Raw genomic sequence first — 22,112 nt, 5'->3', positions numbered from 1 at the left:
ACCATTTATTAAAGAGACTGTTTTCTCCATTGTATATCCTTGGCTCCTTTGTCATAGATTAGTAGACCATAGGCGTATGGGTTTATCTCTGGGATTTCTATCTTGTTCCATTGATCTATATTTCTGTTTTTGTGCCAATACCATATTGTCTTGATTACTGTAGCTTTGTAGTATAGTCTTAAGTCAGGGAGTCTGATTCCGCCAGGTCCGTTATTTTCCCTCAAGATTGCTTTGGCTATTCAGGGTCTTTTGTGTCTCCATACAAATTTTAAGATTTTTTGTTCTAATTCTGTAAAAAATGCCATTGGTAATTTGATAGGAATTGCACTGAATCGGTAGATTGCTTTGGGTAGTAGAGTCATTTTGACAGCATTGCTTCTTCCAATCCAAGAACATGGTATATCTCTCCATTTGTTGGTATCATCGTTAATTTCTTTCATCAGTGTCTTACAGTTTTCTGCATACAGGTCTTTTGTCTTCCTAGGTAGGTTTATTCCTAGGTATTTTATTCTTTTTGTTGCAATGGTAAATGGGAGTGTTTCCTTAGTTTCTCTTTCAGATTTTTCATCATTAGTGTATAGGAATGCAAGAGATTTCTGTGCATTAATTTTGTATCCTGCAACTTTACCAAATTCATTGATTAGCTCCAGTAGTTTTGTGGTGGCATCTTTAGGATTCTCTATGTATAGTATCATGTCATCTGCAAACAGTGCAGTGACAGCTTTACTTCTTCTTTTCCAATTTGTATTCCTTTTATTTCTTTTTCTTCTCTGATTGCCATGGCTACAACCTCCAAAACTATGTTGAATAATAGTGGTGAGAGTGGACATCTTTGTGTTGTTCCTGATCTTAGAGGAAATGTTTTCAGTTTCCACCATTGAGAATGATGTTTGCTGTAGGTTTGTCGTATATGGCCTTTATTATATTGAGGTAGTTTCCCTCTATGCCCACTCTCCGGAGAGTTTTTATCATAAATGGGTGTTGAATTTGTCAAAAGCTTTTTATGCAACTATTGAGGTGATCATATATGGTTTTTATTCTTCAATTTGTTAATATGGTGTATCACATTGATTGATTTGCATATATTGAAGAATCCTTGCATCCCAGGGATATATCCCATTTGATCATGGTGTGTGATCCTTTTAATGTGTTTTTGGATTCTGTTTGCTAGTATTTTGTTGAGGATTCTTGCATCTATATTCATCAGTGATATTGGCCTGTAATTTTCTTTTTTTGTAGTATCTTTGTCTGGCTTTGGTATCAGGGTGATGGTGGCCTCGTAGAATGTGTTTGGGAGTGTTCCTTCCTCTGCAATTTTTTAGAAGAGTTTGAGAAGGATGGGTATTAGCTCTTCTCTAAATGTTTGATAGAATTCACCTGTGAAGCAATCTGGTCCTGGACTTTTGTTTGTTGGAAGATTGTTTATCACAGTTTCAATTCATTACTTGTGATTGGTCTGTTCATATTTTCTGTTTCTTTTGGGTTCAGTCTTGGAAGGTATACCTTTCTAAGAATTTGTCCATTTCTTCCAGGTTGTCTATTTTATTGGCATAGAGTTGCTTGTAGTAGTCTCTTAGGATGCTTTGTATTTCTGCGATGTCTGTTGTAACTTCTGCTTTTTCATTTCTAATTTTATTGATTTGAGTCTTCTCCCTCTTTTTCTTGATGAGTCTGGCTAAAGGTTTATCAATTTTGTTTATCTTCTCAAAAAACCAGCTTTTAGTTTTATTGATCTTTGCTATTGATTTGTTTGTATTTCATTTATTTCTGCTGATATTTATGATTTCTTTCCTTCTGCTAACTTTGGGTTTTGCTTTTTCTTCTTTCTCTAGTTCCTTTAGGTGTAAGGTTGGATTGTTTACTTGAGATTTTTCTTGTTTTTTGAGGTAGGCTTGTATAGCTATAAACTTCCTTCTTAGAAATGCTTTTGCTGCATCTCATAGGTTTTGGACTGTCGTGTTTTCATTGTCATTTGTCTCTAGGTATTTTTTTATTTCCTCTTTGATTTCTTCAGTGATCTCTTGGTTAGTTAGTAACGTATTGTTTAGCCTCCATGTGTTTGTGTTCTTTACGGTTTTTTCCCTGTAATTCATTTCTAATCTCATAGCGTTGTGGTCAGAAAAGATGCTTGATATGATTTCAATTTTCTTAAATTTACTGAGGCTTGATTTGTGACCCAAGATGTGATCTATCCTGGAGAATGTTCCGTGCACACTTGAGAAGAAAGTGTAATCTGCTGTTTTTGGATGGAATGTCCTATAAATATCAATTAAAGCTATCTGGTCTATTGTGTCATTTAAAGCTTGTGTTTCCTTAGTAATTTTCTGTTTGGATGATCTGTCCATTAGTGTAAGTGAGGTGTTAAAGTCCCCCACTGTTATTGTGTTACTGTTGATTTCCTCTTTTATAGCTGCTGGCAGTTGCCTTATGTATTGTGGTGTTCCTATGTTGGGTGCATATATATTTATAATTGTTATATCTTCTTCTTGGATTGATCCCTTGATCATTATGTAGTGTCCTTCCTTGTCTCTTGCAACATTCTTTATTTTAAAGTCTATTTAATCTGATATGAGTATTGCTACTCCAGCTTCCTTTTGATTTCCATTTGCATGGAATATCTTTTTCCATCCCCTCACTTTCAGTCTGAATGTGTCCCTAGGTCTGAAGTGGGTCCCTTTAGACAGCATATATATGGGTCTTGTTTTTGTTTCCATTAAGCAAGCCTGTGTCTTTTGGTTGGAGCATTTCATCCATTCACGTTTAAGGTAATTATTGATATGTACGTTCCTATGACCATTTTCTTAATTGTTCTGGGTTTGTTTATGTAGGTCCTTTTCTTCTCTTGTGTTTCCCACTTCGAGAAGTTCCTTTAGCATTTGTTGTAGAGCTGGTTTGGTGGTGTTGAATTCTCTTAGCTTTTGCTTGTTTGTAAAGCTTTTGATTTCTCCATTGAATCTGAATGAGATCCCTGCCGGGTAGAGTAATCTTGGTTGTAGATTCTTCCCTTTCATCACTTTAAGTATATCATGCCACTCCCTCTTGGTTGTATAGTTTCTGCTGAGAAATCAGCTGTTAACCTTATGGGACTTCCCTTGTATGTTATTTGTCGTTTTTCCCTTGCTGCTTTCAATAATTTTTGTCTTTAATTTTTGCCAATTTGATTATTATGTGCCTCGGCGTGTTTCTCCTTGGATTTATCCTGTATGGGACTCACGGTGCTTCCTGGACTTGGGTGGCTATTTCCTTTCCCATGTTAGGGAAGTTTTCGACTATAATCTCTTCAAATATTTTCTTGGGTCCTTTCTCTCTCTCTTCTCCTTCTGGGACCCCTATAATGCGAATGTTGTTGCGTTTAATGTTGTCCCAGAGGTCTCTTAGGCTGTCGTCATTTCTTTTCATTCTTTTTTCTTTATTCCGTTCCATGGCAGTGAATTCCACAATTCTGTCTTCCAGGTCACTTATCCATTCTTCTGCCTCAGTTATTCTGCTATTGATTCTTTCTAGTGTACTTTTCATTTCAGTTACTGTATTGTTCATCTCTGTTTATTTGTTCTTTAATTCTTCTAGGTCTTTGTTACACATTTCTTGCATCTTCTTGATCTTTGCCTTCACTCTTTTTCTGAGGTCCTGGATCATCTTCACTATCATTATTCTGAATTCTTTTTCTGGAAGGTTTCCTATCTCCACTTCATTTAGTTGTTTTTCTGGGGTTTTATCTTGTTCCTTCATCTGGTACATAGCCCTCTGCGTTTTCATCTTTTCTATCTTTCTGTGAATGTGGTTTTTGTTTCACAGGCTGCAGGATTGCAGTTCTTCTTGCTTCTGCTGTCTGCCTTCTGGTGGATGAGGCTATCTAAGAGGCTTGTGTAAGTTTTCTGATGGGAGGGACTGGTGGTGGGTAGAGCTGGCTGTTGATCTGGTGGGCAGAACTTAATAAAACTTTAATCCGCTTGACTGCTGATGGGAGGGGCTGGGTTCCCTCCCTGTTGGTTGTTTGGCCTGAGGCAACCCAACACTGGAGCCTACCTGGGCTCTTTGGTGGGGCTAATGGCAGTCTCTGGGAGGGCTCACGCCAAGGAGTACTTCCCAGAACTTCTGCTGCCAGTGTCCTTGTCCCCAAGGTAAGCCACAGTCACCCCCCGGGCAGGCGGATTCTTAACCAATGTGCCACCAGGGAAGTCCAGGGAATATATTTCTTAAATTTTGAGTCACTCACACCTAAGTTCAAATCCTGATTCTGCCACTTACTAAGTGATACTGAAAAGTCAATCCATTTCTTTGACCCTCTGTTTCCTTATCTGTAAAATGGAATGATATAAGTTGAAGTACCTGGCAACTTGTCCTCTAACCCTTTCCCAACATTCACCCCCAAGGTCACCACATCCTCAAGGCAGCAGCATCTGACACCGATGAGCTCTCCCTCCTCTTTGAAATAATTTCTTAATTTGGCTTCCAGGACTCCACCCTCTCCTAACCATATCAATACTCACATTAAATTATCGAAGTACTTTAATTAAAACGTAGTGTCAAGTGATATGGGGACATATGTATATGTATAACTGATTCACTGTGTTATAAAGCAGAAACTAACACACATTGTAAAGCAATTATAGTCCAATAAAGATGTTAAAAAAAAAAACCCCCGCAGTGTCCTAATGAATAAAATAGCAAGATCCAAGTAGGAATGGCCTTCAAGAAACATACTTTAAAGAAACAAATAAGTTAAAAGGAAAAGAATGGAAAAAATTATATTAGGCTAACACTAGTCAAAATATATCTCCAATAGCTTCAGTAATATCAGATAAAGTATATTTCAGAGCAGAGGACATTTCAGAGCAGAGGGACAAAGGTCATTCCGTAATGCTAACAGATCAATTAATCAACAGGACATAAAAATCTTAAACATTTATGCCTCTTGTAACAAAGCTTCAAAATATATTAAGCAACAACTGATAAAGCTGCAAGGAGAAGTAGGCAAACTCCAAAGTAAAGTTGAATATTTTGATACCCCACTCTTAGTAATTGATAGAACAAATAGACAGAATACAATCAACAATACAGAACACATAAACAGCACTATCAACAAAACTGACCCAATTGACATTTATAGAATCTTCCTCACAACAACAGATTACACATCCTTTGCAAGTGCACAAAAAGAATTTATCGGCAAAGACAATATATTGGACTATCAAATAAGTCTCAATAAATTTAAGAGGATTCAAGTAATATTCAAGAATTCAGGTAATTCAACTATGGTCCCTGACCACAATGGAGCTAAATTAAAAATCAATAAGAGAAAGATCCCTGAAAAATCTTCAAATATTTAGAGACTATTATAACACACATCTAAACAACCCATGGGTCAAAGAAGAAATCAAAAGGTAATATAGAAAGTATTTTGAACTGAATAACAATGAAAATACAGCATATCAAAATTTGGGAGATGCCATTAAATCACTTAAAGGAAGTTTAAAGCAGTAAAGAAAAATAAAGTTCTCAAATCAATAATTTCAGCTTCCCCCCCAAGGAAGCTATAGATACAGATGGCAAAGAAATACCTGAAAAGATGCTCAGTATCGTTAGTCATTAGGGAAATGAAAACTACAACTATAATGAGGTGCCATTACACACCACTACAGTGGCTAATATCAGAAACCCTGATCAAACCAGGTACTGAAGAAGATGTGGAACAACTGGAATTCCCATATAACCTGGAAGTTTCTTAAAGAATTCAACATACATCTGCCATGCAACATTGCAATTCCACTTGTAAATGTGTACCCAAGAAAAATGAAAGCCTTTGTTCATACAAAGACTTGTATATGAAGGTTCATAGCAGCCTTATTTGTAATCACCAAAACTCTCGAACAACCCAAATGCCCATCAAGGGGTAAATGTATGTTCAAATTGTGGTGTAGTCATACAACTGAACATGCCTCATCAATAAGAAGAACTATTGTTGTATATTGCAATATGGGTGAATCTCAAAATAATTATCTGGAGAGAAACAGCCATAGCAAAACAGAAGAAAAGAAGAATATTACTCTATGATTCCACTTACATAAAACTCTAGAAAATACAAATAATCTGTAGAGCCAGAAACAGACTACCTGGGGAGTGGGTAAGGTAGGACAGGGGTGGGGATTACAAAGGGGCACGAAGACACTGTTGGGGAGATGTATATGTTCACCATCTTCAATGTGGTTACAGTTTCACAGGTGTATACATATGGCAAGGAAAAACTGTACATTTAAATATGTGTGTTTATTGTATGCGAATTAAACCTCAATAAAGTGGTTAATTTTTAAGTCAAAAGTAGATTTGAAAAGTGATGCTCAAAAGCAGTGCCTGGCTCCATCTAATGTCTGATAAACCGCAGCTCCTATTCTTTATTCTGGGTTCTCAGTGGGCTACAGCGCTGGCTAAGATGTGGTCCCTGTCCTCAAGGACTCCTCAGTGGGGCTGGGGAGAGAAACAAGTGAATCGATTACAATAAACGTTAATTGTTTTGGAGTGTTGCTAAATGAAATTTGCAGATGGTAAATGGTACAGGGACTTAATATCCGAACAGAATTGGAATGTTCAAAATGAAAGGAAGAAAAAAAATTAAATCTTTACCCTCCCTCTCTTCCTCTGTGCCACAAATAGAGATTTCTTAAAGCTATTTGATTCAGCATGCAAATCATGGTCTATTTATTCTTGTTTTCTTCAATTAGTATATTAGCATTTCTCTCCCCTACATTATGCATGTGTAGCCTAATGTCATTTTCATTTGCTTTAACTCAGTGTGTGTTTGGGGGTAGGGATGGTTTGAAAGTCTAGAGTGATGTTCTCTGGACTGTTGACGGGAGTAGTCTCCTCTGGGGCAGGCCAAGGTCTGTACCCAGAGGGTCCTTATGGAATGTTTGTTGGTGGCAAACCAGTGAAGGTGGTAAGGTTGGGGCCGGGGCCTGAGGGGCAACAACAGGAGAACACTCTGGGCAGAGGGGGCTATGAAGAGGTCCAGACACTGGGATGACACTGCGCCTGGGGTGGCAGAGATGTCTTATGATACAGGCACAGCAGCTCTAGATGACAAGCAACGGCAGGAACTGAGACCAGAGAGGGCTCTGAAGTCAGCTCATGAACAGCCTCATAGACCACGTGGAGGAATCTGAACTCTATGCTATGGACCCTGGCAGCCCACCACCTGCCAAAGACCTGTTCCAGCATACAGGTGAGCAGATGTCGAGAGAAAAAGCACATGACTGTGTTTGAAATACAAATGCATGTGGCAGCCAGAGTGCACCACTTCATCCTTGGAAAGCACAGTATGCATTAGAGATGGAAGATGCCTGCAGGAGACACCTGTTTCTTGCTGTTTAACTTACCCGCCCTCTTTGATCACAGAATCCTTTTTCCACAGAGCACCTACGAATTAGCAGAACATGTGTTTCCCCGAGCCCAGTGTGGAGACTGCTGCAGGAAGCCTGGCCAGTGCTTCCCCTGCCCTCCTCCCCGTCTGCTCCACCACCTGCCAATGGCCTGTCCAGGGCACAGGGGAGCCTGTGTGCCCGAGAGGAAGAGCTCGTACCCCACAGGACTTGAAATGCAGGCACAGGAAAAGGAGATGCAATGGAACATGAGGTGCTGACAGCGGCAGCTCATGAAGCAGGATCACAGCTTTCTGAGTTCCTGAAGGATTGGGAGGTTAAAAATGCCTCTTCCTCTACACATAGGTAATTAAACAAGGTGAGGAAGCAGGAGGCAGATGCAGAGCAGGAGGCTTAACCCAGCACCTCCTGTGTGTGTGAGCCCCTCATGCTGGGGGCTCTAGGGAGCTTGACAGAAAGAAGGTCCAGCCCTCACTTATAGGCTGTTCGGGAAGCCAGGGCACATGCATCAAGGCCCCAACACAGCATAACTGGGGTGAGGAGTACAGGACGCCAGGAGAAGGAATAACCCTACTGGGAAATCCAGGAAGACCTTTGGGCAGAGGCAATGTTTAGCAAACTCATGCAGGAAAGGTAAGTCCTTGATAGTCAGAGACAGGCATTCCAGGAACAAAGGAAAATCCTAGCAAAGGTCCAGAGCCAGGAGAGGGAAATAAACAGAGGAAACAACAAGTCACCCACTGCTTGCATGGATGAGCCATGGGAGAGTGGGCAGAGGGTAAGAAGTAAAAAAGCACGGAAAGGTGTGACGGGGTCATCCTGGAGCAGGTTCTGAGGTAGGGAGCAGGATGTGGGCTTTTCTCCATTGGCTAGGGAGCCAACAAATAGGATGGAGACACCGGTCCCTGGGATGGGAGCACTGGGTGAGAACCAGGTTAGGGGGAGGATCATGAGTTCAGAGAGAGACGCACTGAGCTGGAGGTGGTCATGGGGCTTCCAAGTGGCTGAGTCCAGAAGGCATCTCGATCCGTGGGTCTGGAGCTCAGAGAACAAAGATATGGGATGTGGGGGTCATGGACCTAGGCTGGCAAGGAGGCAGGGAGTGAGGGCCTGCCAGATGCGACTCCTCCCTCCTAGAGCCCACCTCCCCCTGGGCCCCTGCTGAGCCACAGAACACAGCTCAGAGCATCACTTGCTGACAAAACCTAAGTGCAAGGGTTATGCATGTGCTCCTGCATTTCTTGAACCATTTCCAGCAAAGCTTGCTTTTGTTTCTATGTCTGGAGGAACTAGTCTAACCATGAGAGCTGTCCAGTAACAAATGGAGTGCTTCAAGTCCCCTTCACAGATGGTTCTGGAAGAGGCTGGAGAGACAGACATATTCCATAAAAGAATTTCCTCCAAGAAGTTCCCAAGAGGCCAGGCTATGAGGCAGATGTGTCCTGCCTGGACACAGAGCCTCTCAGGAGGGCATTCTCCACTGCGTCCTGACTCCACCCAGCACTAAGGACACCTGTGCATCACTGGGCCAGAGCCACGTGGACAGGAAGCTCTCCAGACAAGCTGATAAAGAGGTTCTGGGAGCCAAAGTCAAGTCTGACTGGTCCTGAACTGGTAGCTTCCGACGAATGACCCAGAGCTGTCCCCTCCATCCCTGAGCCCCCCATCTTAATTGTTGCCTTTGTCTTTTCTCAGAGGCTGGCTGGGAAGTACTATTCAAAGCAACTTGTTCTACCCTATCCTAAGTACATCGCCTTGCCTGCAACCAAACCTTTTCAAGAATCTACTCTTTGCATGGGGTATTGGGGATTCAGTGGTGAGCTGGATTCTGACCACGTCCTCAAGGGACTCACGGCCTTGTGGCCACCTTGACTAATGTTTAAATTTGCTTTCCACACATTCTTTTGAATCCCCCATCCTCCTCCAAACTAACATGTAATTTAATCAATCAATAAAAATAGAGTTTACACCCCAAAGCACACCTGCTTGCCAGTGTCCCCACAATGGAGCCCAGAGACCTGTAGAAATTGTCAGTGAGGCTCACATACTCACAAACCTTTCTCTGTATCCAGTTACCCCTTCTCCAAATAAAACAGGCTTGTAACATGCAACACCAATATTCACTGATGAAGGGGTACCGTAGACATATTAAGAAAACCACTGCATGAAGAAAGCAAACAAAAATATGTGCCCTTGAATGTTTATCTTGAATCCAGGAAAATATATTAAGAAAGTCAAATACAGAGAGAGAAACTGGAGGACAGAGCCTGTAAGGAAGGAGGGAAGCAGGGGGTGGAGTCGGAGGACCGCCTTGGAGAAAAACGTGGTAGAAGAGGCACAGACCTGAGCTCATCTGATGGACTGAACTTCCTCCAGGGAAGTGGGGAGCAGCTCAGGAAGAGGGAAGATGGGGCCCCGGTGTAGATGCTGGATTCTGGAGACAGTGTTGGAGCTACCAAATGCCTGCTCCCCTTTTTTTCCTATTTTATTTTTTCCTAGCCATCACATCTGATAAACGGAAAAGCAACTGGGAAAATATTTGTCTGTGGCTCTCTGAATAAAGCCTGGAAATCTAACTGTCATAAGAATAACAGGACTTGTTCCCAATGGGGCCATGCTGTAATAGGAAACAGCAGTTCTGAATATGGCTAGCTCCTAAGGATAAGTCAATTTAGAGAACATCTTAGCCATTAACCAGAGGCCACACTGGGGTCTAAGGGTCAAAGCTTTACAAAAGGACCCACCTTCAGATCGCAGGCTTCAGGAATGTCCACGAGCTGACACCAAGGCCAGCCCAAGAGTGTCCCTGTCAGTATGCATACCTGAGCCCTACTGACTGACCTTATTGAATTAGACCCTGGCCATAGGTTAAGGATCGTTGTCAGGGCCACATGCATGATGGTGCCCTTTGGTGGAAAGGGCTCTGGAACCAGACAGTCATCATACAGAATCCCAAATGCACCATTCAACAGTGTATGACCTTGAGCAAGTGATTTAACCTCTTGAGCCTCCCTTTTCCCATCTGCAAAATGAGGATGGTAATAACTGACACACAGGGTTGTTGATGAAGATAAGGGTGTTAACAGACACAAAATGCCCTGACAAGTGCTTGGCCTCCCCATAGAAAAGGAAACCAAGAAAGAGGGAGGTCACTTCCGGAGGAGGACACACTTATCCCAGGGACAGCCACATGACTGGTGTGCCAGCTCACAGTGCGGTGCACTGATGACTGGGGTGGAACACAGCCATCCTCTTGGGTGAGGCTGTTCCAGTGTGGCTCTGACAGGTGTGCCCACACCTGATGCCTCCCAGTGGCACTAAGTAAGTCCTGGGTTCCAGCTGCCCCGGCAATGCCCTGGGAGCACTTCACATTGGCTAGTGTTGACGCCAGCCCTCGCAAGGGAAAAAGAGGGACAGACAAGAGGGCCCTGGGAGTGGGTCGGGATGCAGGGGAGGAAGCAGGAAATAAGTTAGAAATGTAAAAACAGAGCACTTTTGGAAGACTGGCAGTAGAGAGACACTGGCTATCCAATTTGGAGGAGCCGCCCTAAAATAAAGCCAGCACTACATGTTTGCCTTAAGTGGTACACAGAATGCATCCTTCCCCCAAACAAAAGAAACCTATAAAGACGATGGCAAAGCCCAGAGCATCGAACTTCCCAGGGACCGTGGGGGACTCTGTCAGGCTCTGAAGAAAGGGGAGGCGGCTGTCACGTCCCTTCTCCTAATCACCAGCACAACCATCCGCAACCCGAGGGAAAGGGACAGTTACCTCACATGCCTCCCACCGGCCCGTGTAGACGTGGCGCTAATAAGATATGCATTTATGGACAAACTTCGAAAAGTGGGCCTTGCAAGCAGTTACTATCAGATACTACCTGCAAAATTATAAAATCAGCCACCCCAAGCTCTTTCAGCCATAGTAGCACTGAGCCGATGAAGAAACACATATCATAAAAGCATAAATTACCTGCACAATAAACCTTGCATCTTCTAGTATGTGGCCATTAGAAATCGATCAGTTAATTTAGGAGCAACGGAAGGCCACAGGGCTGATGAAAGCCCGTGCCAGGAAGCACTTTCTAGAGTCAGCTGTGTTAATAGCTGGCTAGGGTCACCAGGCTGCCCTGGTGGGTGCTCCCCGAATGGATGTGCGGGCAGAGGGCATGGCATCACAGGCCACTCCCGTGTAATGTTTGCAGCGTGGAGGTGGCCAGGACAAGTTATGGTGTAATTGGTTGAGAACAGACCAGGCTGCAGTGAAACCTTGGTGTGCCCATTCCTCCCAGGACCCAAACCAGTGGACTGGCCAGTCATGGGAGAGATTTCCCATTTACCCCCTTTAAATAGTTCCACTGAACTGTGCCCTGACCAGCTGCACAGGAGGTGTGCACACACATACACACACACACCTATACGCATACACATATACTCATACACATACTGACATGCACACACACACTTATGCACACACATCCACACTCTCACAAATATATACAGTTACACACTCACACCCATGCACTCTTATATACACACCCTCACACAGAGTCACATAACACACATACCTTCAACCTCCTGCAGGAAATGCAGCCTCCATCCCCTCTGCATTCCTTTGCCCACCCCCTCTGCACCCCATTTTCTAACCCGCCCTCATCTCTCCGGTCTCTGATCCCTGACTGGTGACCTCCCCTCACCCTGTACATCTAATGCCTGACGCCACTTCTCACGGACTCTTGACTTCCTCCTGGACTCAGATCTCCACTCGTCCCCTGGTTTCCACCTGCTCTGGCTGAGTATCTTGGCAAGTTCTGTTTACCTCTCTCACCTGTTGTCTTGCACGGTGGAGCCCTGGAATCTATTCCAGCACCAAGGATCACTCTGCACTTTCCCAAGGGGTGGGGGCTCAGTGCAGGCCACGCCCCTCACCATTCTGGGGCTCTTACCTCATTCACAAAGACCCAGTGGCTGTCCTTGGAAGCCAGGTTGGTCTCCACGGCCTGCAGAGAGAGAGAGAGAGAGAAAAAAAAAAACATGACCAGAAGCAAGCCAGAAGATGGCAGACGCACAGGATGACTGCCGAGATGGAGTTTGATAAACATTGTTCCTGGAAAATTTTTTCCACACAAAGCACGCTGTTCCCCTGAGGTCAGCTCTGGCTGCCTTAGCTACGAGACGCATCATTTGAACATGGACATCTGATTTCCTGCTGTTCTTCGGAGCTCTCATGCGCCAGTCCAGTTCCAGTAGGCGTCACAGGGCCATGGGCGGGGACATCCCTCCCCTCTCTCCTCTTGGAGAATGCCTGCAAACACCTTTCTGGAGGGGTGCTCAGGGAGGAATGTCTCATTGCTGCCTGAGGCTAGAGAATCAGGAATCGGGAACAAGGGATTTACAGTAGTTTGTCCAGCCTAGCTGAACAACACCCAGGAAGATGGCAGCTCACAGCTGGGGCTCTGAGCTGCCTTCAGATCTAAAGAACCCATCAAGGACCCTAGAATTGGCTCTTTTTTGCTGCGGGGCAGTGACCCCCATCCCCATCATTCTCTCTTAGAGCATTTTGTTCTATTTCTTTATAGCACCTGCCGTGTCTGTACTTGAATAATTATCAGCTTATTTATTTTTTATTATCTATCGCCTTCACCAAGTTGGGGGTCTCCATGAGGTCAGGGACCACATCTGTGGCTGTCACATTTGTGTCTCAAAACCTTACACTATAACCAGCACATAGTAGGTGTTCAATATATAAATGAATACTGTTGTTGAAGATATGAATGAAGTACAGGAGGGCGAAGCAGATAGGACCCAGTTACTTATTTTGTTTCTCGTATGTTTTCATGAGTGCTCTCTCCCTTTTTTAATTGGAAATCCAACAGATTGAAAAAGAGGAGGAACTGGTAGTTTTCAAGCCTGTCCTGTAAGAATACTCACAGTTAGCACGAGCCAAATACTGCTGAGTGCCAGGCACTGTTCCAGGCCATCTACGAACCTGGGAGAGAGCTCAGATTGTAGTCCTCTTTTATTTTTAGTTTTTTTGGTATTTCTTAATGTAATTTTTGTCACTCTTTTTATTTGGAAAAATACAGAAAAATTAAAATGTTCAAAATTATCCCATAAACCTGCCCCATTTTTTAATGCACTAAAGTAGTGAAAACACCCCATGTATCCCTCCAAATTCATCCCCCAGAGATTGTTCCAAATGGCCCCTTCCAGAAGTTTTCAGTCATACCTGCATATATGTATCTATATACACTTATCAGACAGATGTTTTAATTAAAATGGGATCATGAAATACACATCAGGTTACAACTGTCATTTTTGACTTAGTGTATCAAAAATATCTTTCCTCTTCAGTACACAGAGATCTGATTCATTCTTCTTAACAGATGAGTCACAGAGTGGTAAGGAGCCTCCCTGCTCCAGTAACCCAAGGGGCTGGGGGTCTGTGCTACCCCTTGGGGGGTTGACTACTGGGCCACCCTGCATGATAGGGGGCACTCCAGACTGGAAGCGGTCACAGAATGGGACAGTGAAAACTGATGGCCAGTTACAGTCACCAGGGACAGTGCAGGTGTGCAAGAGAGGCTGGAATTGCTCTTTGCAGCCTCTGAGAGTTGAGTTAGCACCAAAGGCTCCAGTACTCAGGGGAGCAGATACCAACTCAATATAGAAGAGAAGTTCCTGACTTTCCAAGGAGTTCAAGATGGAATGGGTTGCAGGAGCAACAAGATCTCACTGTGGAAATGCCTGCATGGAAGGCAGATAGCAGGGCCATATATGGTATGTAAGTATCAACATGGAGGTTGACCACAGGCGAGGGGTAGCACACCATCACGCACTGGCATTCTGCAGCCATGAGTCTCAAGTCTGGCTGCATGTAAGAACCTCCTAGGGAGCTTTTAAGCATGCAGATCCTGGGCCGCACTCCTTGGATTCCTAACTCATTGGGAATAGTCATGTGCCTGACATGCTGTGTTGTTTCAGAGCTCTGAACCCTGACTCTTAGCCTCTGGAGCTGAGAGCTCTACTCCAGAATGTATAGTTCTGTGAATCTGAAGGTATAGGTGCACCTGTACAGGTGAGAGGTCCTCCAGTGTCCCTGCAGGAGCCAGCAGTGCAGAGGACCTGACTCAGTTGCCAGGACATCCCAGGAAGCAGGTGCGAGCCCTGGCTACATTAAGGCATCTTCCCACCTGGTCTCATCCTCATCGGTGGAAGATACTGATGGAAAGAATTGATCAGAAAACCCCACAGGACAACTGGCCAACTTTCCTGTCCTACTTTCCCCCTCACCAATTAGCTAATTTGTTAAGCCTCTTTTCCCCACACGGAGATAAACAGCACTTGGCTACAGCCTTTTCCAGAGGGTGCAACTCCCACAGAAGCTGAGATAGATGGTGAGGAGAAGCGACTGCAGATTTAGCAAGAACACCCCTCCCCCCTGATGGCTGGAGAGCTGCCAGCTCCGTGGGCAGAGCCCTAAATGTTCCCAGCCCAGTGGACGTGTCCCCTTCTAAGTGCCATCCTTTCCCCAGCCATGTCTGAGGCAGGCGGAGGCCCCCAAGACCTCCCTTTCATCTCAGAGCCAGCAAGGTAAGGAGGGGGCAGGCAAGCACAGGACGGTCGAATCCCAGGTCTGCCTCTGCTTAGCTGAGGGCTCCTGGGTGAGCTACTCCACCTCTGAGCGGCAGTCCCACGCATACAGGGTGTTCGGCGGCCAGCAGTACTATTGACACTCCGCCCTGGTCCCCCTCAAATCCCATCAGGCGTTCGGAGCCCAGTGGCTCCCCGTATGCGTTCATTGCCAATGGCAGGCACTGTGGCCAGCTGTCCGAACCTTCCTTGGCACTCGGGAAAATGTACACGCTCACCAAGGACTGAGGGTACCATATATCCAAACCCCAGCTGCCCCGTTCCCTGATGGGGGCTGCTCAGAGCGTGGGCTCAGCTGTTTCCGGATCCCCTCTGTGGGGCTAGCCCACATTACCTCGCTCATGCACCCTCGCTGGCTGCTTTCACTTCCCTGTTCCACGTTCCCACTCCCCAGCTAGGTTTTTTTTTTTCTTAATTCCCCCGGGAACACTTCTTACTAAATCATTGTCACACACACTCTTGCCCCGAAGTCTGCTTCGGGGGACCCAACCTGAGACAAACCCCTCCTATCTTAAAGTTACTGTGAGAATTAAATGAAATTACGGGTGAAGCATCCAGCCCAGAAAGCAGCTCACTATGGATGGTCAGTGAACACGAAGGCCCTCCCTACGCCTTCCACTCACGTCCCCTGCCTGGTTGTCCTTCGATGGTCTCTTCTGAATGTGTAGAAGTGGGTCATCTCTCATGTGTTCCTTCTCTCAGTCAACAGACGGCACCAGACACACACAGCAGCTGCCCTAACTCTCCTGCACACGGGTGTGAGCCAGGAGTCTCGTCCATGCCGCTGTGGAGCCAACAGACCAATAACAAACACACAGGTATGGTCAGCACTGCCTCCTCTATGAGTCCACAGACCCTTCAGGGCAGCACAGTGGGGCCTCCCCTCATCCCAGCCACGCTGCGGGTTTACCACTGCAAAACACCGCTGGCATCTGCAGAGGAGTGCTGGACCAACTAGACAAATAAGGGCAGGCCCTTCATTCCATGGGTAGGCAGGGAGTGGAGCTGGCCTTCCGCTCCAGCTGGGCTCCTGGTCACTTGCTCACTGCAGGTAGGGAGGCTGGCTTCCTGCAACCGGGCTTCTCTCCTGGAACGGGACACCATGGCTGTGAAACTCCCCACTAAATAATGCAGTGGCAGGTGGTAGAGTCCTGAGCAACTTCAGGAGCTCCGCACAGTCCCTGGAAACTAGGTCTCAATGAACCCAAGGGATGCCCTCAGTGGCGCAGTGCCTCGGCACAGCACAGGCAGCCCTGCTTAGGTCAATGCTGTGAGTCCCTGAAAGGCTATGCCAGACCATCAGAGCCCAAAGGCCTGACTCCTGGGGTCCCTCAATAGAGTGGCAAGTGGAGAACTTTAGAAGAAGAACTGAGGAGGTAGGAACTTCTAAAGAATCATGCTGACTCCTGTTTTAGCCCCTTTTGAATAGGAGACCCAAAATGCTTCAGGTGGCATGTAGCCCAGGCTAAGAGCTGGGATGGTGGACAGAGACAGCCAGTGGGAAGGGACATCACTTGCAGAGGCAGAACTGGACATCTGCCCTTGTTCTGACACCCACATACCACCCTTTTGAGAGATAAGTGCACTGTCATAGGTGGAACCCTGTTAAAGGAAGCGGAAGGCAGCTGTTCTTCCCACACCCACACCTGGAGGAGGGAATGTGTCCCCTCGTCCGTGAGCAGCAGCCCCTGTCCGAACCTCAGGGTGCCTTTTCCTATGGCCAGTCGCATCTATGGAGCCAGAGTATAAGTGATACAGGACACACCATCCCTGCAGGCTTGCCAGGCGCCAGGGGACATTTAGATGCTGTCCTGAACACCCAGCCACCTTGATCCCACAGTTTCCATAGAGAAGTAGAGGCAGACCAAACCCCAGCTCCTGGCTCCCAAAATGACAGCAGCCCCTAGCACTGCCAGGAATGGGATGTGTGGGGCAGCTCGCCTGGAAGGGGCTGCGAACACGTGGAAGTGAGGCTCAGTGCTAATATGCAAACATCTGGATGGAAGCAGAGAAGACAGGAGTTCTGAGGGATCAGAGGAAGCACCTCCAGCCTGTTCCCTTTCCTCTGTGTTCTCAGTCTTTCATGCAGAACCAAGTTGCAGCCATTTCCAAGGGCGACAAGAGCCTGCTTTTATCAAGCACCAGCCAGACACTTCAATACAACCCGTCCACTTGACAAGCCACGGGTCTTGCTTCGTTCACAACACCCTAAGGAGCCAGGTAGGTTCTCATCCCCATTTCACAGCCGAGGAACTAAGATCTAGATCTAGACTCGGATCTTACACAAGCCCCTCTGTTAGTAGAGACTGGATTTGAACTCAGGTCCATCTGTCCCCAAAGCCTATGTTCCTTTCCCTTGATAATGCGGCTCCCTAAAAGGCCTGGACAACAGTCAGAGCAAATGTACGAGCTTTTGAGCCTGGCCCTCTTGACTATGGGAACAAAATGACCTTTTATTCATATCTAAGAAAATGGCCTTACTAGCCGCGGTGCCTTCCTTCCCAGGTTAACTTATCCTCCTAAGTATGAGACCATTGTACCACTTGCCGTTCTCAAGTCTGAGGCTGTTTCACTTGATCTTGGCCTCAAGGAATAGTAAATGGAGTGGAAAAAACCTCCACATGCAAGCCTTCCAGCAACATCGCTGAGGATTTATTTTACAACGTGCAAATGCCACTGACTATTCACGTACGTGTTAATTGTTGGCCACTTATCCAGCATCCCCCCCCCCACCCCCGACACTGGGAGCCTGAGATAATGAACGCTTGTCACCGACTAGCATCTTTTTAAAACCCCAACTCTAACATTTCAGAACATTCCCTCCATGGAGCCTGGGGCCTGGCATTTTCCCAGGAACGATACTGAGCTAACTTTAAAGACCCACTGCTGCCTTTGCAGCAACGTGCTATTTAGGAACAATTCTCTCTGTGCGATGTCACCCCTCTGAAGCACGAGGGAGTGCAATGCCCCCGATTTGCAAGGAAGGGGAGTAGCTGATGGCGAGACGACGGACGATTTCAGGAGCCCATTTATAAGGAAATCAGCAAAGCAGCCACCGTGAGGCCCGAGTTTCATAAGATATGCCCAGAACCACCATGAGGAACCCCATAAAGGGCAGTTATCACTAGGTCAGGCCACACCATCCTTCCCAGGGGCTGCCTTCTTGGGAAAAGGGCCTGAACTTCTGGCTCGGATACTTTCTGGCCCTCTGTACTCCAGCCTTTTCTCTAGAACCTCTTGGAGCCTTCCTTTCACCAGAAAACTGCCTTAAGGATCTCCCCCAGTCTCCCATGGCTCCTACTTCTGGCTCCATCCTTCCTCCTAGAGCTTATTGGGGAATCGTGGGTCTCTTTCCCAGTTTCCTCTCCCAGACCCTTCCCAATAGATGGTACCTCCTGACCAAGTGTGAGGTTTCTGTTCCCACCTCACCCATCGTTCTGCTAGAGCTTCCTTGAGGCCCAGGGCCCTCACCCTTGGTGGGAGCAGGAAATTCAGCCACCTGAGTACATGTGTGTGTGTCGGGGGACAGAAGGGGGGTTTGCTGGAGGATGGTGGAGACAAGGAAATCACCCCAGCTACACAAAGCCATCTGGGGAAGGTGTGGCAGAATTAATCTTGCATAGCTTCCAAACATAACTCTGGGACAATAAGAGGGTGTTTTTGCTGAGGGAGAGCTCAGCCTGTGGCCTGGGAGTTCAGGGAACGCTCTGGCTGGGAGAGGCTGGATGGAGGTGAGGGTTGCTTGCAGGCTGGGTCCAATCACTGACACTCACTGAACAACTCTGCCACCTGACCCGGAGCTAAGCCCTCTGCACATGAAACCTCCCTGAGTCTCACAACAGCCCACTGACAGAGGTTCTGAGCCTACAGATGGGCCTACAGATGAGCCTACAGACTTTACCCAAAGTCTCCCAGCAAGTCAGTGCAACTGAGGCAGCATAATCAAGACTTTCAGATGTCAGATCCCACGCACTTTTGAGTGTATCATGCCGACTCGGGGACCAAACAAAGACAAACTCATTCTTGGTACTTTTTGTAGATGTTTAATGAAAAACCAAGAGTTGAGCTGGAAGACGATGCAGACAGTCGTGAGGCTTGGCGTGTGGAGCCACAGGGACTTCTGTAAAGTCAGGTCCTGGATTCTGGAGTTTCCTTCCACCACCCCTCCCCAGAACCCCTGGGTCAGGTGGTCCTCCAGTTGCCAAAGGGTTTCTGTATATGGAGAGCAGCTTCCAGTCCATCACCAAGAGGTGAGCTCCTCACGGGCCGAGGTCTGGTGCAGTTACCATGCAACCCTGGCAGACAGTGAACTTCAGAAGATGTCTATGGAAGAAATGAATGGTGGGTTCACACACCTGCATATTTCCCTGGTGCTCAGTATGAAGAAGGTCAGGGGCATAAATAGGAAGCCCAGTACAGTGTAAAGGGATACTGACATACAGGCAGCCATCACTCTGCACAGTAGATACTGAACTAATGGAAACCCACGCATGAGGGGCCTGTGTCCTCGCTTCCCACGGCATCAATACGCACTTAATTTCCAGTTAACACTGTGTTGTGCAAAGTCAGTCCTGCCTGTATTTGAAAGTAGCATCCTTTTTCTACACATCTGTGAGAACTTGAGAATGAAGTGAAGTGAATGTGAAAGGCGGATAAATGCAAGATATCATGACCATTAGAAGCTGATGCCAACATGATCAGATTTTAGAGCTTTTTTGTGGGAATGTAATCATTTCTTCATTTGTGCCGAGTTCTTTTTTTTGTTTTTTTTTGGCTGTGTGGGTCTTCATTGCTGCTCACGGGCCTTCTCTAGTTTTCCGAGCGGGGGCTACTCTTCGTTGCAGTGTGCGGTCCCCTCACTGTGGTGTCTTCTCTTGTTGCGGAGCACAGGCTCTAGGTGTGCAGGCTTCAGTAGTTGTGGCACATGGGCTTAGTTGCTCCACGACATGTGGGATCTTCCCGGACCAGGGCTCAAATCCGTGTCCCCTGCATTGGCAAGCGGATTCTTAAACACTGCGCCACCAGGGAAGTCCTGTGCTGAGTTCTGAACCTCCTGATGAAAGTTCCCATCTATCCTGCTTAGCAACACAATAAGTTCTGGACTAGGTTAGTCCATCGATGGCATTTAAAAAGATATTACCATCACACCCGAGAGAGAGTGCTGTTCATGAGATTGGTTTCTTACACTTGCTTTGATCTCAGAAAAACTATTATGTTGTTATTGGGGAAAAAAAAAAGCATAACTGACTAAGTACATGTAAAAATCTGATGGATCTAAACAATTTCTAATCAATCATGAGACCTCCCTGCCCTCAGTCCACACTGTTTACCAAGTCTGAGATAAACAGCTCTTCCAAACTTTCAAACTTCCCACTTTGAACAGAGGGCAGAAGGGCCAGCTCACGGCCTCTGGGGGATGAAGATTCATTTCAGATCATTTGTGGATCCTTCAGATGAAACAGAGACAGGTTCCAGGGCTGTACAGGCAGTGCAATTGACTGTAATAAAAAGTGAGAATATGCTACATGTGGACAATTTATGAGGAAGCGTTAATAACAGCAGAAAAATGAAATGGAGTCTGCTCGCAGGCACGATCTGTTTAATAAGATCAACTTGGAGAAGCGAAGCCAGGCAGTGCCGATGAGTAGAAACTGATGGATACTTGGATTTTAATCAATGGTCCATAATTTCCCTGCCACCTGGAAGGCAGAGAAGCCAAATAAGGCCCTCTGTGTTCTCACTCTCACAGACACCCAAGCTGTTCTAATGGGAGGGAATGGGAGCCAGCTTTTCTGTCAATCTTATCTGATGGAAGAGAAAGGTATCCCCGGCCCTTGGCCACATGGAGGCTACCACACAATCATTTTGGGAGACTGGGGTGTACAATAGAACAAATGGCTTCTGAGCTTATTTACACCTGCTCTGGTTTGGTGAGAGCAGCCGCCAGTCTCTGCAGTGGGCTGTGAACAGTCTCACCACGTGGTCCTGAGGGGGCAAGGGATGCTGCTCTTGGGTGGCAGGTGGCTACGTTGAACCATTTCTCAATCACTCTGCTGTCCAGCTCCAGCTTCAAGCGATTTTGAGATATAAGCAAATAAAAGTCTGAAACTGATTAGAAATGTTTTTCTATCCCTCCCACGGGTATTTGCACGTTCATACTGGAGCTTTGAGCCGGCGCTGTGCGCATCCAAAGACTGGCTCTGGGGACCCACAGCATCAGATGCTGCTGAAGGAGGGGGTGGAGACCGTTTGGGGCAGAAAAGTCCCTCCTAGTGCCACTGGGTCACATAATGCCTCAGAGGCCTGCCCCCCCACATGTGGCTGTCAGCCCCAGAGACCAAGACCCACAGCGGGACGTCCACTGGGAGAACAACTACACTGTCTCTGCTGCTCAATTAAAGCATCATCGTTCAAGGTTAATACCGCGACCCCTTCAAATTGTGCCAGGCAAGCCATTTCTGCACACGTATCTAATTCCTTTTCTCAACCTAAATTGTTTTTAAAAGATGGAAGCGTTTGAATTCTTTTCAAGGCAATAATGTTGAAAGTAGCAATTCTTTACCAAGCTGATAAGAGCTGTTGGGTGTAATTTGTATTCTTTTTTATGAGTCTGACTTTTGGGAGAATGAAATAGGGAGAAAAATCTCTTCTTTTCAGTTCTGGAGACAAGAACCGCTTCTTTCTCTGGGTGCTGGGGAGGAGTTCCCTGGCTCAGGAATTGTCAGGAAACAAGTCGCTGATTTGTGACACAGGAAAGCCAGGGAGACACTCTGTGCTGGGGTTGGGACAGGGGGCTGGGGAGCTGGGGTATAAACAGCTGCTCATCTTGGGGCTCACTTGGACTCTGGATCCCCTGAAAGTGATTCAGAGTCCATGGGTGGGGCTCCGAGGTCTTGGGGAGTAAGGAAGGAAGGATGTGGCAAACTCAGTGAAAAGAGAAGAGGGAGGAGGAATCCACAATACAAATTCTCACCAAATACAAAGCCTCTGTATAGATGGGGCCCAGACCTGGGCATGGCCAGGAGCTTAGTTTTTACACGAAGTCCTCTGAGTCCAACAGTAAAGCCACTGTCACTCTGCACTGTG

General features: G+C 46.2%; 1 protein-coding gene across 3 annotated transcripts in view; it reads right to left on the bottom strand.

Annotated features, from left to right (window-relative positions):
* GRID1 (glutamate ionotropic receptor delta type subunit 1) overlaps positions 1–22,112 on the bottom strand; it is a 666,519-nt gene that overhangs the window by 247,465 nt on the left and 396,942 nt on the right. For all 3 annotated transcript variants that reach the window (XM_073793383.1, XM_033841989.2, XM_033841990.2), the window contains exon 5: positions 12,320–12,373. In XM_073793383.1, coding sequence (XP_073649484.1) covers positions 12,320–12,373 — 54 coding nt within the window. The remainder of the gene's footprint in view (positions 1–12,319; positions 12,374–22,112) is intronic.

Source organism: Tursiops truncatus, chromosome 16 (assembly GCF_011762595.2).
Source record: "Tursiops truncatus isolate mTurTru1 chromosome 16, mTurTru1.mat.Y, whole genome shotgun sequence".
In the NCBI taxonomy this organism is placed as follows: domain Eukaryota; kingdom Metazoa; phylum Chordata; class Mammalia; order Artiodactyla; family Delphinidae; genus Tursiops; species Tursiops truncatus.
This window is presented reverse-complemented; position numbering and strand designations above follow the sequence as displayed.